This window comes from Vulpes lagopus, chromosome 12 (assembly GCF_018345385.1).
Source record: "Vulpes lagopus strain Blue_001 chromosome 12, ASM1834538v1, whole genome shotgun sequence".
Lineage (NCBI taxonomy): Eukaryota > Metazoa > Chordata > Mammalia > Carnivora > Canidae > Vulpes > Vulpes lagopus.
Window position 1 is genome coordinate 16,335,963 of NC_054835.1, and position 19,457 is coordinate 16,355,419.

A 19,457-nucleotide genomic window follows, 5' to 3' on the forward strand; every position below is an offset into this window, starting at 1 on the left:
TCCCCCATGAAATAGGAGTGGGTGAGGCTGGATTCTCAGTGAGCAGAGAGGCCCTCCTGAGTACATCACCAAAGGACACAAATTTATCAAGGGAGAACTTAATCAAAACCATAAGCACATTTCATGGCAGGATACATCCCACCTCCCAGATCCAGACCAGTTTTCATGCTATACGAAGTTATATATCATATATCTTAACTGAGAAATACATGATACATACAGATGCCAGAAAAAGGAATCCAAAATGACTAGAAAACTATTTTGGGGAGAGAAGAAAACTTTTCCTATTTAAAAACAGGGCTGCAAATGTAGGGCAGCAGGGATGGTGAGTCACTGCATGTGCAGCTCTTCTTGAATCAATCTGGAATGTACTCATAGGGCTTGCTTTAGAGAAGTGGGTGCTGTAGTTGGCAGCAAGTGGGAGAAAAAGCCCATTAATTAGTATGACTGGACAAGAACCTAACTTCCTCTTCTAGTGCAAAAAAGTTCGAAAGAAACCTAAACTCACCATTTGCTCCGACTTTTCTGCTTTGTCTTTGATATCTTTGATTTTGCCAAAGAGTTGCTGAATAGCTTTCTGGGCCTCTTCAAGTGCCTAGAATAAGAGAAATAAATGACAAACAAGAAGCAACCCGAGACAACACCAGTCACTACACTACAATCAAGTCTAGCTTCAGAAGAAAACTACCATAAAGTTCTTTTGATTCACTGTACTTATGTATATGATTTTACTGCACCAAAGTAGTAGACAGACTCTAGCATTTGGATACAGGCAAACACACAGGATTCTTGCCAACCTGAATTATAAAGTTTTAATTTAAAAATGATCTCCCTCCATCTCAGGGATTACTATATGTTTTTAAATTTTTTTATTTTATTTAAATCAATTAATTAACATAAAGTGTATTATTAGTTTCAGAGATAGAATTCATTGATTCATCAGTTGCATATAATGCCCAGTGCTCATTACATCATGTGCTCTCCTTAATGCCCATCACCCAGTTATCCCATCCCCCAACCCACCTCCCCTCCAGCAACCCTCAGTTTCTTATACTTAAAGAGTCTTTTATAGTTTGTCTTCCTTTCTGATTTCATCTTATTTTATTTTTCCCTCCCTTAGGGATTACAAGGTGTTACTGTAATAACACATAAACAAGACATGCACACTTGTGTATTCTTTTATGTGTGTATATATACACACATGTGCATAATAACCATCAAAGCTTGTAGAGAGACAGAGGTGGCTACAAGTAGGGAGAAACTCTGAATTTTGAAAGTTCTAGAAGACTGTACTTTCAACATAATCAACTGTACACTGGGATTCCAGAACCATGGCAAACCTTGAAGACATTTCTAGTACCCCATTTGGAAACCTATGACATGAAGTTAGAAAGGGACACTTAAAGCAGATGGTAAGCCAAATGTTTCTACTGAAAAACCTCTAAGATGGATGCCACACATTAAAAGTATGATAAGCCATGGTCGCTCCCTCGAGTAGGGGAAGTGATATTCGGGAGTTGTCAGGGTGCTAAAACCATACACATGCAGAACATATGTACTTAGAAAAGATGCAGCAGCCAGAAGAGCTCATACTGTATTTCATCACACTTTATTTATTTTGGATTTAAGAGTGGCCTGTCCTAACTGGGCCTCACAAACCCTTTCTGAATGTAATGATAAGGCCAATGTAAGCCTCGAGCTGTGTGTGGCCCTCTTAGCCTACACGGGGAAATAGCCAACCTCCCTGAGAGGGCCGCCCCAGAGGGAAGAGGAAAGCAGAGCCGAGATGAAGGGATGACAGAAGCCCTGACAGAATTATTTGGACTTCTGTGTTCAGCTGGACCCAATGAAAAAGCTACCTCTAGATCATGAATTAATATGTCTTTTTTGTACTTAAAAAACATCCCCAAAAAGCAAACTCAAGCTGGCTTCCTCTGCTGGAAATTCCTTCCTTGCTGGAGGCAGGGCTTGTGTCTTCCTTTCCTTCATAGGTTTCCCGGACTGTTCACTTCTGATACTGGGAATTCTTTCTGCTTTTGGAGTCCCTTGCCCTGCGTGTGGCTCAATCCCAAATAGGAGTTTCACAGGCTGAGCTGTTGCATGTGACTGTATTACAGCTTCTAAAATGCAACCAGAAAGTCATCTGAGAAGCTGTTCCTTTAGCCCATTGTGGTGAAGTCTGAGGGGACACTATTCGGACAGCTGCTGGCACCGTCTCCTGGGGCACCAGGTCAGTGTGTGTTCTCTCTGCTGGATCGCTTCACTTGTATCGACAAAGGTTTGTGAGCAAAGGAACTTCTATACTTGTGATTTCTGCCACCTGGACAAGGGATTTTAATCACCAGAAAGTCTGGTCTTAGAACAGTTGGCATTGCTGTCAGAGTAAAAAATTCCTAACTTGGGAAATGATACCTAAAAAGTAGGGAACAATCAAAAGACAAGATGGAATGGAAGTGGGTCACAGTAAGTAACTCTACTCAATCCCATTCCACTCCAAGAGGATGCCTCGTTTGCCAATGTTTCCACTCGGTTTCTTGACATTCTGCCTTTCTCATCCTAGTATTCAGCACCCCTGAAATGGCAGTGGTGGTGTGAGAAAACCCTGCACTTTTCAGCCAGCAGGCAGCAGTTTGAGGCCCGCCTCCACTATCACTGTGTGCAACCTTTCTGGGCATCTGTTTTATTGTTGGCAAAGTGCTGATGATGGCACCTACTTCCACGGTTGCTGGGAAGATTCGATGACACAACAGGTGTTAAAAACCGCAGAAATAAAAAAAAAAAAAACGCAGAAATATTATTTCCAAGGCTTAGGACTCCCAAGCAAATGTATGTCTGTAACATGTATAGACACCCAGAGATACATGCATATATAATGTCCCCCAGACCATACCTTTCCTTCTCAGCAAGACCACAAGGCCTGCCCTTCCTACCCTAAGCCATTCTTTTTTTTTTTTTTTTTTAATTTTTTATTTATTTATGATAGTCACAGAGAGAGAGAGAGAGAGAGGCAGAGACATAGGCAGAGGGAGAAGCAGGCTCCATGCACCGGGAGCCCGATGTGGGATTCGATCCCGGGTCTCCAGGATCGCGCCCCGGGCCAAAGGCAAGCGCCAAACCACTGCGCCACCCAGGGATCCCATACCCTAAGCCATTCTGAGTGAATCCTACCCTAAGCCATTCTGAGTGAATCCACATCCACTCATCCCACCTCCCCATCTCACCAAAGAATTCTCTCTCTCATTTTTATTTTCATTTTTTTTAAAGATTTTTATTTATTTATTCATGAGAGACACAGAAAGAGAGAGGCAGAGACACAGGCAGAGGGAGAAGAAGCAGGCTCCATGCAGGGAGCCCAATGCGGGACTTGATCCTAGGTTTCCAGGATCACGCCCTGGGCCGAAGGCAGGCGCTAAACTGCTGAGCCACCCAGGGGTCTCCTCTTCCTCATTTTTAATGTTCACCTCCTCAAAACCAGCATACGAGCAAGATTCTTTTGATTGTTGCTTAGTACTATATCATCCAACTTCAGATTTCATAAAATTATGACAAACCAAAACCAAGTTCTAACAAAATTAAAATGATAAAAAGGAACGTCCACTTAAAACCAAAAGGGTAAATAAAAAAAAATAAAATAAAATAAAATAAAATAAAATAAAATAAAACCAAAGGGGTGAAATGTCAAAATAAAATGTTCAACACAGCTACTGAGAGTGTGCAAATCTTTGTTGTCTGTCTGGCCTAGTTCAAATGCCACTTGTTCCCCATCCTTTCCCCTACCTTCCTCCTCCCTCCCAACAAACTCTCCTGCAGGACACAGTGGAATCAACTCATTCATCATCTGAGTGCCTCAGATCCTTTATGGATACTTAACATTTACAATAATTTTTTTGTGAGTGTGTTTTCTGGTTGGACCATGACATCCTAAAAGGCATTCACTGTGACCTACTGGCATTGAGGGCAGAATAATATAGTAGGTGCTCAATACATGTTTATTAAGTTGAATTTTAAAATCAATCATGGCACACACACACATGCACACTCCGTCTTTGCTCTCAGAATAGACAGGCAACAAACACATCAGCCACAGTAGTTACAACTGAGCCAGCATTTCAACTGCAGACCTTCTGTCAAACAACATAATTCAGTTTTGCAATCCTCACATTCCAAAAAAAAAAAAAAGAAAAACAAGTTAAGACTAGGAAATGAGACAGGAAAATGTTTTAACTTGCCATGCCATCAATTTTGTAAAATTGTAGTATGTTACTCATATACACATATATGTATGTATGTGTGTGTATATATATGTATATGTTATTCATATTACTCATACATATATGTATACATGTATTTATATATATATAATTCATATTTATGTGTGTGTGTGTGTAATTTAATCCACCTCAGAACCCTCCATATATTTTTCTATTTAAGAAAGGCACTTTTCAGAGCACCTGGTTGGCTCAGTGGTTGAGCATCAGCCTTTGGCTCAGGGCATGATCTCAGGGTCCTGGGACTGAGTCCCACATTGGGTTCCCTGCAGGGAGCCTGGTTCTCCCTCTGCCTATGTCTCTGCCTCTCTCTGTGTATATCTCATGAATAAATAAAATCTTTATTTTTTTTAAGATTTTATTTATTTATTCATGAGAGAGAGAGAGAGAGAGAGAGAGAGAGAGAGAGGCAGAGACACAGGCAGAGGGAGAAGCAGGCTCCACAGAGTCCAACCTGGGACTTGATTCTGGGTCTCCAGGATCATGCCCTGGGCCGAAGGCGGTGCTAAACCGCTGAGCCACCCAGACTGCCCTAAACAAAATCTTAAAAAAAAAAAAAAAGAAAGAAAAGAAAAGAAAGGCACTTTTCAATGATTGTCTTTGAATTAACTATATTTTTAGATTACTTCAGATATTTGTAAACACTATAATTTTCTCTTCTGAAATAATTGCTAAATCATTGTCTTTTTCTTTCTTTTTTTTTTTTTTTTTTAAGATTTATCCATTTATTCATGAGAAGCACAGACACAGTTATTCCTCTAAGCACTGAAAACCCAATGGCAGATGAGACACATGGTCCTCAAGGAACTTACTCTGAGAAGTGGCAGGTTGAGGACACAGTGGAAGAACAACTAACAAAGAAAGAGAGAAGATTTCAAGGAAGGACAGGTGTGTTGAAGAGGGAGAAGCAGGCCCCCCTACAGGAATCCGACACAGGACTCCATCCCAGATCCTGAGACCACGACCTGAGCTGAAGGCAGCCGCCCAACCGCTGAGCCACCCAGGTGTCCTGCTAAATCACTGTCTTTTGACCATGCTGTTCAGGAACTAGAACAAATTTTAATATCCACTTTATTCAATCAACAACTACTATACTGGAGATGTGGGGATAAAAAATGTAATTCCTACTCTCAAGGAGTTTATACTCTAATAAGGTAAATAGGATAATAAACAGTAAGAACATTGAGATATGATAAAGATATGTAGAGAATGTCGTGGGAGCCCAGAGAGCCCATCGCCAATATTGGCTTTTTGTTTGTTTGGTAGGAAGAGAGAAAGAGAGAATGGAGGTCCACAAATTCATCCTGAAGATCACAACCTTACAAGCTACTATTTAGGCCAAGGTCTTTTAAAATAATAGCAGTAAGAATAGCGAGTACTTTAAAAATGCTCTTTTTTTCTTTTTTTTAAATGCTTTTTTTTCAAATCCATCCTCAATCACAAATAATTCTCACTTTCCAGCCACACAGACATTCTCTTCTCATGCCTGAAGACAACCTGTATCTGAACCATTACTCTGAATTCCTGTGGCAGTTACAGTCCCAGCTCTATTAGTCAGCATTTCATTAATTCATTCCTTCTATCATTCGACAAATATTTATTGAGCGTCTCCCATCTACCAGGTATTCCTCTAAGCACTGAAAACCCAATTACAGATGAGACACACATGGTCCTCAAGGAACTTATTCTGAGAAGTGGCAGTTTGGGGATACAGTGGAAGAACAACTAACAAAGAAAGAGAGAAGATTTCAGGGAAGGACAGGTATGTTGGAGGAATTGAGCAGGGTGGTGGGAGTAAGGGAGATGGTTGTAGGTGGTTTCCTGAGAAAGAATACATGAACTGGGGCCTGGAGGATGAAGAAGAGTCGGAATTTTTAGATCTGGAGTAAGAAGGATTTCAAGTAGAGACAAAAAATAGAAGATCCTGATGCAGAAAAAGACTTCAGTGTTCTAAAGGACTTAAAAGGAAGGCAGTGGATGACAGGGTAGTATGGCAGAGGGGGGATGGGGGGGTGGCAGTGCTAATCATCTGGAGAAGGAGGCAGGTGCCAGAGTTTGGAGGGCCTTAAAGGCTTGGTGAAATCACGGGATTTTGTTCAAAGGGCAATGAGAAGCCACTGAAGGGTTTTAAACAAGGGACTGGTGAATGGTTTACATGCTATGTGGTGGGGGCTGGACAGAGGCAGGAAGGAAAGAGCCAGCTGGGAAGGGTGCTATAGTCTAGGTGAGAAATGGGGCAGGTCTGAAGCAGGTGGCCAGCTGTGGTGGAAAGAAGTAAAGTGACTGGGATTTATAGGAAGATAGGACCTGCAGGGCTCACTGATGGACCGGATGTGGATAATGTAGAAAGAATGAATCAAGGATTACTCTTTGGTTTCGGTTACTAAGTAGGGAAGACAGAGAAGGAACAAGTTTGACAGACAGGTGTGTATAGCGGTGGTGGGATCAGAAATCAAGAGTTCTATTTCAATAGGCTAGGGGTGCACAGCCCCTTGATGTCCAGTGGGGATATCAACCTGGACATCTAAGCCTGGAGCATGGAAGAAAGGTGCAGGCTAGAGATTTAAATTTAGAAGTCAAAAATAAATAAATAAGCAAGCAAGTAAGTAAGTCATCAGCTTATAGATGATGCTGAAGTCTGTAGGACTAGAATTCACCCAGGAAGACAGTATAGACAACAAAAAAGAGAAAACTACACAGGTTGAGCCCTTAGTCACTCCAATGGTCAGAAGTCTAGAAGAAAAGAAAAAGGGAGAAAAGATGTGGCCTCCTTGTTGCAGCAGCGACATGAGAGAAAATGAGGGACTGTGGTGTCAGACACCAAATAAGAGTTGGAAGAAGGAGGAAAAGATATTATGTCTTACGCTCTTGAAAATTTGTGTAAATCAAGGGGCACCTGAGTGGCTCAGTTGGTTAAGCGTCCAACTCTTGATTTTGGTTCAGATCATGATCCTGGGTTGTGAGATCAAGTCCCGTGTCAGGCTCTGGGCTCAGCACGGAGGCTGCCTGTCCCCCTCCTTTGTTCCTACCACCTGCTTGCCTGTGCTCTTTCTCTCTCTCCAAAATATACAAATATATAAATAAAGTATAAAAACAGAAAAAAAAAACACACAAAATTTATGTAAATTAGGATAGAGAATTGTCACTGCATTTGACAACAGGGAAGTTGCTGATGACTTCATGAGAGCAGTCTGAGTGGGGTCAAGGGGATGGGAGTGCACAGCGATGATACCATCAAGTGGAGATGAGTGTAGGGCAGGAGCCAGCATACAGTGGCCTGTGGGCCACATCCAGTGTGCCACCTGTGTTTATAAATAATGATTGGAACACACCAATCCCATTCATTTAGGTACTATATATGGCTACCTTCACCATACAACAGCAGGTAAAGTCTAAAGTACTTCCTATCTGACCCTTAGCAGGAAAAGTCCGTTGACCTCCCGTGTAGATTATTTTTTTCAGAAAGTGTTTGCTATGAGAAGAAAAATGGGGCAATAGAAGGAGTGAAGGGAGGACGTTTTGAAGATAAGCAATGCCTGCATGTGGCTAATGTGGGAATAATTCAACAGAAGAGAATTGATTTGGGAGGCTAGGGGGATGGTGGTAATGAGACAATTATAGAAGAGAAGGACTTTTTCACAATGTTATTAGATTGTTTAATGTATAAGTATTAGCTCTTGGGATGCCTGCGTGGTTCAGTCAATTGTGCATCCAACTTGGTCCTGGCTCAGGTCATGATCTCAAGGTAGTGGGATCAAGCCCTCATGTCAGGATCTGTGTTGGGCTGAGCAAGGAGCCTACTTGGGATTCTCTCTCTTCTCCCTCTGCTCCTCCCCTCTGCTCACACACATGCACGTGCTCTCTCTCAAAAAAAAAAAAATTAAAAAATAAAAATAAACAGTATTAGCTCTCAAACAGGGCTGTAAGTCTCCTTTAGAGCATAGACCAAGGGCATGACCAGCATTCTTATATCCCCTATAGTTCAGGCAATCACCCATTTTGGTTGCCAGAAGGACAGGTCCAGTTTAGGACTACTGTCTCGGTATAATTATTAATAGCTCCTTCTCACTCTGAAAAGGGACTCTGGTGATTGACCATACAGTTACATCACCTACAGCATCTAGCCAAAGCTAGAGTACAGCTGGAACTTGACAAATACTTGCCAACTGATTAAAACTATCACAGGGCATTTCTCAGAAGGGTAGCAGTGCTGAGGCCATTGCCATGAGTGAGGTGTGTTGACTGGTGGCCCTGCCTTTCCCTAACCTCAGGCATACCTATCAGCAGTGGTTCAAAAACACAGTATCCTGCTTTCTGTAATTGTTATCTATTTGGCTAACATGGAGTCTCATGCCCATGATACTGAAAGGGGTTGGTAAATTCTTTTTTTTTTTTTTTTTTTTAGGATTTTACTTATTTATTCATGAGAGAGAGAGAGAGAGAGAGAGAGAGAAAGAGAAAGAGAGAGAGGCAGAGGCACAGGCAGAGGGAGAAGCAGGCTCCATGCAGGGAGCCCGATGTGGGACTCGATCCCAGGTCTCCAGGATCACACCCTGGGCTGAAGGCAGCACTAAACCGCTGAGCCACCCGGGCTGCCTGAGGTTGGTAAATTCTAAACCCTTTGGAGTCTTCTAAAAAAAAAAAAAAGTCAGGTCATGGGGTAAAAAAAGTACTACCTGAAAGGCAATCGCCCACCAGAAAGGACTGACTTTTTGGAGTGCAGTTTGCACCAAATTCTTTGATGTTATTGGTCATGTCATGCATAGTGATGCGTTGATGGGATCATAAGCAACATCTTCTAGCCAAATACCCTAAGACACATGACATTCAGCTAAGAAAGGCAGAAAGGACCAAGTTCCATATTCAGATGTAAGGTCTGAAGAAGTGTGCATGATCCCTTCTCACGGAGTTTCTACCTGAAGTCCTTATTCTCAATCTGGCATCCTACTAGATCCATCTCTGCCAAAGGTACCACGTTTTTCTTCCAACAAACAAATAAGACTCACACAATCTTACATTTCACAGTCTTAAAGATAAATTGTTTGCCAGATTTTTTTTCAGATTGGAATACTTCTGCTTGTTATAACAATGTACCAAAGTTGAGGAAATTTAACACAATTCATTTTCCAGAGTCAAAGGGGTTCTTCGGAAGCCTCATTCCATTAAGCAAGTCCATTCTCAACACACACCCCAATGTTTGATATCTAATCTCTACTAATCAATTACCCAGGAAGAAGAGTGTTTTGTAATTTGGAAGAATCATTAAAAACTTACAAAAGGTTAAGATTTTATTTTTAACTAATACTAAAATACTTTTACTACCTGGCTAATGAGAAAATGTGCTGAAAGAAAGATTCTGGCACTGTCCCTAGACACTCTTTAAAATAAATGTGGCTACTTTCCCATTCCAAGCTGTATGAGGATTAAAAACAGAAGTATCACCCAAAAATATCTGCTTTCAATCTACCCTTACCAGAATTTCTAGACTGAGCACAGGAGTGTGGCTAAGCCTGCATTCAAGGGTGTTAGTTCTCTTTAGACACTCTAATTCTACAACTGGGAGAGGCAAAGCAACCTACTGAGCTAGCTTAGAAGACTAAGTGAACCAATTAGGCTATCTCTGTTTTTTTGTGTATCATTAACTGTAACCAATATTCTTAATTTTCCTTGCTTCCTGAAGTAGATCCTGAATAGAATAGCAAAGGCCCATTAGGTCACAAGCACAGAAAATAAGCAGCATGGAACCTGGCACCACAGACTCTACTGCCTTTTTCTTTTATCTTTTAAATTTTTCTCTCCAGAACTATCATTTGCCACCTGTGTATACAGAGGAGATCTGAGTGAATGGAAATGTGGAAATACTTTAAGAAATTAATATCCCCTTTGGCTCTTAGATTCATGTAATTTTGTAGTTTGCTCTATTAGAGAATTATATCACCTTTATCCTGTGAGTCCACAGGCAGCCTTTAAGAGATGTGAGACTGAGGGATGCCTGGGTGGCTCAGTGGTTGAGCATCTGCCTTCGGCCCAAGGCGTGATCCTGGGGTCCCAGGATCGAGTCTCACATCGGGCTCCCTGCATGGAGCCTGCTTCTCTCTCTGCCTATGTCTCTGCCTCTCTCAATATCTCTCTCTCTGTATGTTTCTCATGAATAAATAAATAAAATCTTAAAAAAAGAGAGAGAGAGAGATGAGATTGAGATCCCATTTGTCACCACTGCAGAAAGGAGGAAAAGGTTAATTATTTTCAGAAGAACTGGTATGGCTTTATGTTCCTCGAAAAAATAAGGTGCTAATATTCAAGGTTCCTGGGAAGAAAATTGTGTTTTCCCACTATTCTGCTATCATTTCTGTTGTCCAACTTTATGTTCGTCTGCCAGTTCCTTTCCTATTGTTTGGAAAAGGAATGCATCATATTAGTAAAAAGCAAGGGTCTTTTGAACCAGCAGCCTGGGATTTGAGTGTTGGCCTTGCCACTTACTGTGTGATCTCTATCAAGCCACTTTACATCTAGGAGGCAGGGGCTCACCATTTCTAGAACAGGAGCTCCTACCTCAAAGACATTTTTTTTTTCAAAGACATTTTGTTAGGAAGGAATATACAACTTATTCGTGAACACCTCTGGAACTATTAACCCAGTTCTCTCCTTCTGGGAATCTTTCTCTCATCGTGTTCTTAGAGAGTCTGCTGTCTCAGAAGCAGGCCTGGTCCAAGCTAGGCCAAAGAGTTTTCTTATAGACTTTCCAGAATAAATTGGCAAAAAGAGGTCATCTCTCTCTGGTGGGAGCCCAGGATGAGAAGCTTAGTTAGAGAGCAGCAAGTTTCCCCAGTAAGGGGAGGAAGCTGGTCTCCACATAGGGATGACAAAGCCAATACAGACAGACAGACAGATACAGAAAACTTTGGAGCATTATTCCAATCCTGAGCTTGAATTGTTTGACAAGCTCAGCTGACACTACTCTTCCACAGTCTAACTTCACCTTCTTCAAAACAAGACACAAGTGCCTTTCAAATAACCCCCCTTTTGGCCTAAGCCTGCTTGAACTGGGATTTTGTTTTCTGCATCTGAGAAAGTTCCGACAGAGGATGCAGCTCATAAAAGGGGGCTCACTAGGGCAGCTCGGGTGGCTCAGCAGTTTAGCGCTGCCTTCAGCTCAGGGTGTGATCCTGGAGACCTGAGATCGAGTCCCATGTCCAGCTCCCTGCATGGAGCCTGCTTCTCCCTCTGCCTGTGTCTCTCTCCTCTCTGTGTTTCTCATGAATACATAAATAAAATCTTTAAAAAAGGGGGTGGGGCTCACTAAATGGCCATTATTAATACTACTCCCAGATCTCCCCAAAGGAGTATGATACTTCATGTGTGACTATTCCTTCAATAGCCAAATGTTGTTGACCATCCTTTAGAGTTTGTAAGTAAGCTGTTTAAGTTCAACATCTACAGGCATACGCAGAAGAATGGCTCACGAATCAGGAAAACTATACCTTTGAACTACACTGAAATTGAGACATTGTCCAGGAAAAAAAAAAAGTTTCAATCTTTTGTTCACTTTTTCAATAAAATAAGCCTATTATATACACTATGCTAGATACTTAAAAGATCATTAGATGGAGACATGTCTTTAAAGAGTTTGTAAGGAGCACATGAAAAAATGCTCCACATCACTTACCATCGGGGAAATACAAATCAAAGTTACAATGAAATACCACCTCATATCAGTGAGAATGGCAAAAATTAACAAGACAGGAGACAACAAATGTTGGAGAGGATGTGAAGAAGGGGAAACCCTCTTGCACTGTTGGTGGGAATGCAAACTGGTACAGTCACTCTGGAAAACAGTGTGGAGGTTCCTCAAGAAGTTAAACATAGAGCTACCCTATGACCCAGCAATTGCACTACTGGGTATTTACCCCAAAGATACTTATGTAGTATGTAGTATGTAATGCCAGAACACCTGCACCCTATTGTTCATAGCAGCAATGTCCACAATAGCCAAACTGTGGAAGGAGCCACGATGTCCTTCAACAGATGAATAAAGAAGATACTATATAGACATATAGTATATATATACATATATAGTATCTTCTTTATATATATATAGACATATATACTATCGATAGTATATATATCTATATATAGACATACAGTATATATATACTATATATAGTATAAAAAAAAGAGAGAGGAGACTGAGATCCCATTTGTCGCCACTGCAGAAAGGAGGAAAAGGTTAATTATTTTCAGAAGAAATATATATATATATACACACATATATATATAATGGATATTACTCAGCCATCAGAAAAGACGAATACCTGCCATTTGCTTCGACGTGGAAAGAACTGGAGAGTTTTTTTTTTTTAAGATTTTATGTATTTATTCATGAGAGACAGAGAGAGAGAAAGAGAGAGAGAGAGAAAGGCAGAGACACAGGCAGAGGGAGAAGCAGGCCCCATGCAGGGAGCCCGACATGGGACTCGATCCCCGGTCTCCAGGATCAGCCCTGGGCCAAAGGCGGCGCTAAACCGCTGAGCCACCGGGCTGCCCTAGAACTGGAGAGTATTATGCTGAATGAAATAAGGCAGTCGGAGAAGGGCAATCATCATATGGTTTCACTCATATGCAGAATATAAGAAATAGTGAAAGGGATTACAGGGAAAGGAGGGGAACCGAGTGGGAAAAATCAGAGAGGGAGACAAACTATGAGAGACTCCTAACTCTGGGAAACAAACAAAGGGTTGTGGAAGATGGGGTGACTGGGTGATGTGCACTAAGGAGGACATTTGATGGGATGAGCACTGGGTGTATATGTTGGCAAACTGAATTTAATTTAAAATATATAATAAAAAAATGAAGAGTTTGTAAGGAATACATGTAAGAAACAGAAATAACTGTAAGATAATAACACAAAGAGAGTAAGAGTGAAGAATGCCAGAATCACTTGGAAACCACTAGACATCTATTGGAGGTAGAAAGCTACAGGTAAGTATCCCTCATTAATGGAATGTCCCTTGTTTTTGAGTCTGTCTGCCACCTGGCATCATGAAAAGCTGTTGCTATGGAAAAAGGACATCCTCAGCTGGAGGAGAGATGCTTTAAGAAGCCTCAGCAATAATAACAACGCAGCCCATTCCCCATAATGGCGCCAAACAGTAGCAGAGACCACAAGAATCTCACAGCTATGGATGGCTGCATGTGTACAATTTCCCTGTAGAACACTGGGTACCTTCTCAGTCTGGCAGTCATTGTCAAATGCCAGATGGCCACCCATGAGATGAGAATCACTGGTGTTAACAATAATTCCTCCAGTGCTCATTCAGAAACCTTAAGTACAAAGGGGGTTTATTTAAAGCACAGATTTTTTTTTTTTAATTTTTATTTACTTATGATAGTCACACACACACAGAGAGAGAGAGGCAGAGACACAGGCAGAGGGAGAAGCAGGCTCTATGCACCGGGAGCCCGACGTGGGATTCGATCCCGGGTCTCCAGAATCGCGCCCTGGGCCAAAGGCAGGCGCCAAACCACTGCGCCACCCAGGGATCCCTAAAGCACAGATTTTTTTCCAAAAGAATGTAAAGGGCAAAAGGAATAATTCTCACCTTCTTTGTTAAAATGCTCTGTTCCACCTAAGTCACTTTTATTTATAATTTCTGCAAACCACATTCACTGAAAACATGAACCAAAGAGTTCATTTTTATTGTTTTTAGGAGACAAGCCAGAAGTTAAAATCACAAGATGAGACTGGGACACAAATTCAGCAGTGCCCAAACAAGACTAAACATTTACATTTTAAAGTTCTGCTTATATCTGTTATCACCCATAACTTAAAATACATTTGCCCTGAAATAGCTGGGAGTGATAAATGCATCCGAGCAGAGCTCCCTCTGCACAAATGTAACCCTGGGGGATGAGTGCATCGAAAGCAATAACCCCAAATGGCAAAAGGAAGTGTTTAAATAAAAATCTCAGCTGAATAAAAGCTGAATAAAAGGTACAGAAATTCAAGATTTTAGGAAATAGGGCAAACTTCAAGGTACAATTTGTCAAAGTTTAACAATGGAGTGTTTCCCACAAACAGCTAGGACTCCCTGGTTGCCTATATGGCCTAATTCACATCTTCGTGAAGATCAAGTAATATTTACAACAACATTTCATAGAATGTAAGATAAACATACTTACGTTGTAATGAAACATTAGCATTATAGATCCAGACAAATGACTCAAAACGTACCTTCTGCCAAAGCAACTCAAACATGTCTTTGCTTACAGTGAATCAATCAAGAAAGACATATTAGTCTTGTGACAGTACATTCTTAATTCCAGAGATCTGGGTAACTACAGGTCTGACAAATGTTTTGGAACCTAACCACAAAATGCTAATCCAGTCACCAGAAATCTCCAAAGATCAGACTCTCCAACTAGTCCATGAAGAAAAAGCATGTAGCACTTGGTCTACCATAAATGATATTACCGTATGAGTAATAGTTGGCTATCTGTCCCTATTATCCTTAGGAGATTGAGAACAAGAAAAGTTCAAAAGTATGACAAGTAGACAAATTTACCTGTCAGTAAGTACATCTCCAGAAGAAATGTCCCCCTTCTGGTTGGAGGTCATTATGAGAGTCCCACTCATATAGTTTGCCTAACATCTGTATTCTAGGTATCACATACAATACCTAGAGATGAACACAGCATCTGTTCAGAGTTTACAATGTTACATGGAAACAAGAGTCAGAAATCCTGGCATGTGAGCCAATACATGAAGGGCAGTAAGTTTCTTATATGTTTTAATCCCGATGACTGTAGAACACCAAACCAAAGCAGACTACAAAATACCATTATCTCTAGTTTGCAAAATTAATCTCCTTCTAGAGGAGACCTCAGAGTCCAAATTACAGGAAAGGAAATTTTATAGCTATATTACAGACTTACAAGGATTTATAAATGGAAAGGATGACAGGGCAACCACAGCACTGAACTCATGCTGTTCTAAATTCTGTATTTCCATGTATGAAAAAAGGAAGAGGAAAAAGGAGGTCAAGTTCTTACATGAAGACAGAGTTTCAAATTTCCATCCATTGTTTAAACATATCTGAATGACTTATTGTGTCAAGGACCTGGAACCCAGAAAGCTTTGCTCTGTCAGCAATTTTTCTCATGTGCAACCTCAAAGTAAGGATAGAATTTTCCTTCCCAAATCACTAACTACTAGCAGTCAAAAGCAAGAGCAACCTGGGTAACAGCCAGAGCAGCTACAGTAGTGATGAACAGTATTTTCCTCTTTAGATGTAGAGACTCCAGTTTAAACTTGTGACTGCCTTTAACATGGAAACAAGCAGATGGCAAAAGTTATACTTGACCTTCTTGCTTGGCTCCTGAAGACTGCCAATTTATATGGAGATGGCTCAGAATAATAATAAACTTCAGTGTTCCTTCCTGGCACACCATTTTCCAAAGCCATTTTCAGTAGTCATGTTGCACACAAGTGGGACTTGATGTGTTTCTAAGGGGAGGGAAGAAAGAGTCCAACTGCTGGACTTGCTAGCTCAAAGAAATCATCTGGGTGGTTTTCCTGGTTGGAGGGGACAGCATCACTGCTAGTAGGTCCTGAACACAAAAACTTACGTGACCCTAAAGCTAGCCTGAAACATATAGCCTATATGGATTAAATGAAGAGAAAATAACATATGCTTGTCTAGTGGAAAAATAAATCTATTAAAGTTCAGAACGTGGGGAAAATGTTTCCAAAGGGATTAGATATTAAAATGATTAAAAATTATCATATGATTCAGCAATTCAATGCCTAGGTATATACTAAAAGTAATTGAGAGGAGGGACTCAAACAGATACTTGTATGTCAATGTTCACTGCAGCACTGTTCATAACATCCAAAAGGTGGAAATAACCCGAGCGCCCATGAACAGATACACAAAATGTGGTATATGCAATATTATTCATGTTGCAAAAAAGGAATGAAGTTTAATATGAATGAAAATCCCTGATTAAAATGCCAGAATTCAACAATACATTAAAAGTACATAGTGATGCAGCAGGTAGGATTAAATATTAAGAAACAAAACCAAAAAGCTAAGATAATTGATGAAATAGAAAAGCCATATGATCATATCAGTAGAAGCTGAAAAGTCGTGATAAATTTCAATATCTGTTTTCTGGCAAACATTGCTTAGTGAACCAAGGTCATGAGGCTAACTCCTTAACAGCCACAGAATCTGGAAACGAGTAAATGTCACAATTTGTGTCTCTTTGCTTAATTCACTGGTATTATCCTCAAAGCCTAGAATAGTAACCTACACACAGACGGTACTAGCTCAATATTTACCGAGTGAGTGAACGAACAAATACACTAATCAGAGTCACTGTCATTAAAATCATTAAAGAAAAAATTGCCTGAGATCACTACTTATTTAACACTGAAATACTACTCAGAGCATTTCTAAAGCTTTTTATCTCAGGGTCCCTTCATATTCTTAGAAATTAGTGAAGGCCCCAAACATTTTGTTTTTGTGGATTGTACCTACTGACATATATACACCATATTGGAAATTAATGCTGAGAAGCTTAAAAACCATTTATCTATTAATCCATTTAAAGATAACAAGCTCATTATGTGTTAACATAAATAACATTTTTATGAAAAATAACTATTCCCCCCAAACAAAACAAATTTCTTGAAAACAGTGGCACTGTTTCTGTGCCTTTGTAATTATCTTCAGTGTCTACTCCAAAAGAGGGCAGCTGGACTCTCACGTATGCTTCTGTATGGACTCTGCTGTGATATGCTGTTGTGGTTGAAAAATATCATGAAATTCTGGCATCACACAGATGAGTAGTTAGAAAAGAAAGAAATACTTCAATACCTTTTTCAGGTGCTTGTTGATAATCTTGAAACTATATTAAAACTTGAGAAGTGGTAGATTCTTTTTTTTTAAGATTTTATTTATTTATTTGGATGAGAGGAGAGAGAGCATGAGCAGTAGGAGAGGCAGATATAGAGGCAGACCTCGCTGACAGGAAGCCTGACGTGGGGTTCGATCCCAGGATCCAGGGTTCATGACCTGGGCTGAAGGCAGACGCTTAACTGACTGAGCTACCCAGGCATCCCTGAAAAGTGGTAGATTCTTAAAGATTAGATGCAATGTGGAATCTAAAATCTTATTAATGAACTTATCATAATACTTTAAAAGCCACTGGTCAGCTGTGTTTTTGCCTAGGATATAGAAAGCCGGAAAAAGCATTGCTCTTCTACTAACGATGAGAAAAAAATAAACTGAAAAATCATAACTTTTCTTGAACCCATCAGAGAGCTGCAGGCAACCAAATCTCCTGAAATCCAAGGAGAGATAGGCTCCCCATGGAGAGTAGGGGACACCCAGGGACCACCTCCTACATAGGAGAGCTATTCAAGCAGACAAGAAGGAGTCAACTAAAACTTCTAACAAATTACTAGTGGCTAAGTGCTGGGCTAGTGCATCAGTTGGTACTGGGAGCTGCGTGCACAGAGCAGTTTGCAGCCACCCTCAGGCTCTTTCCCAAGAGCTCTGCTGTGTGCTTATGAGAAAAACTGCAGAGTGGGAAAATGGAAAGAGCCTCCTCTCGTGGTGCAAAGACAGCGGAGGAGATTAGTGGGCACTGGAGGAAAGGTGTGAAGCCCTGAGAACCACGGCTCAAATTCATCTCTCAGAAGCCTTAAACCCCGGGGGTGAGGGGCAACCCTGGCCAACGTATGATGCACGTCTTAAGGACAAGACAAGAGAAGAGCCTTCTGGCACCTCTGATGGAACAGCAGATATTCTGGGCCACAAGGAAGCTGTGTGGCAATTTTCATTCAGACAACGGCACTGTGAGGGACAACAGGGAGGCTTTCAGAGCAAGTAAACCTACAGTTGCTTTGAAGTAAGGCAAGTTGGGATGGAAAGGAGTGGAGCTGATGGAGAAGCCCCAGGAACATGACGAATGCCCGGCCACACAGCATTAGGATATTCCAGTGGGTGACATCATAATCCACAGCAGCAGATTGGGCATTTTGCTAAGCACACTGAGCCCCACCACCTTCAAGTAAGTATGACTATCTCCTTACCACAGATGAAGAACCTGAGGCTCAGAGCAGCTAAGTAACTTGTCCAAAATCATACCCAGTGGCAGAGCCAAGATTTCAATTCAAAGCTCAAGTTTTTTCACTTGACCCAGGCTGACATCCAATGTTCTATCTGTGACAATGTCCAATTGTCCTAATCCTTAGAGGGGATATACAAATAAAATGCTCAGGCCTCCCCTGTCCATAGAGGAGAGAGAAGACAGCTAGTGGAATTCCTTACAGGATATCTGAAAATCAGAGATTTTATTTTCATTTTTTAAAGATTTTATTTTTCCATGAGAGACTGGGTGGGGGTGGCTGGGCAGAGGGAGAAGCAGGCTCCCCATGGAGCAGGGAGCCTGACATGGGGTTTGATCTCAGGACTCTGTGATCATGACCTGAGCCAAAGGCAGTTGCTTAACTAACTGAGCCACCCAGGCATCCCATAATCAGAGACTTTTAGAAGACAAGTGGCAACGGGGTTCTAACATGCAGCAGACAAGTTACTCTGCCAAAAAGTGTTATTAAGGCCCATGTGCAAGAAACAGGATGAAGCAATCAATAAGACTGACCCAGTCATTACAAGTCCTTGCCTCAACTATAGTCAGTCATGCCCCACAAGTAGGCTCCACAAGTCATGTGCAGATTCAACTTGTCAAATAATGGCAAACCAACTTTGACCTCTGTGCCAGAGGTCAGAAATCCTCATTGGGGAATGGTGGGGAGCTTCAATCAAAACCAGGGACCCTGGGACACCTGGGTGGCTTAGTGGTTGGGTGTTTGCCTTTCACTCAGGGAGTGATCCCCGAGTCCCAGTACTGAGTCCCACATCCGGCCTCCTGCATGGAGCTTGTTTCTCCCTCTGCCTGTGTCTCTGCCTCCCTTTGTGTGTATTTCTCATGAATAAATAAAATCTTAAGAAAAAAACAAAAAACAAAAAACAAAAAAAAAAAAAGAAAAAAACAAAAAACAAAAAACCAGGGACCCTGTTCCCCTAAGAAAGGCTGTAGGAAAGGCACAAGCCCTGAGCCCCCTCATAACCTGACTCTGGCACTGCCCCTCAAGTGGTTATAGCACTTCTTGCACTCTCTGGT

General features: G+C 41.2%; 1 protein-coding gene across 2 annotated transcripts in view; it reads right to left on the reverse strand.

Moving 5' to 3' along the window:
* VPS53 (VPS53 subunit of GARP complex) overlaps positions 1-19,457 on the reverse strand; it is a 141,459-nt gene that overhangs the window by 103,397 nt on the left and 18,605 nt on the right. For both annotated transcript variants that reach the window (XM_041725241.1, XM_041725242.1), the window contains one exon: positions 509-595. In XM_041725241.1, coding sequence (XP_041581175.1) covers positions 509-595 — 87 coding nt within the window. The remainder of the gene's footprint in view (positions 1-508; positions 596-19,457) is intronic.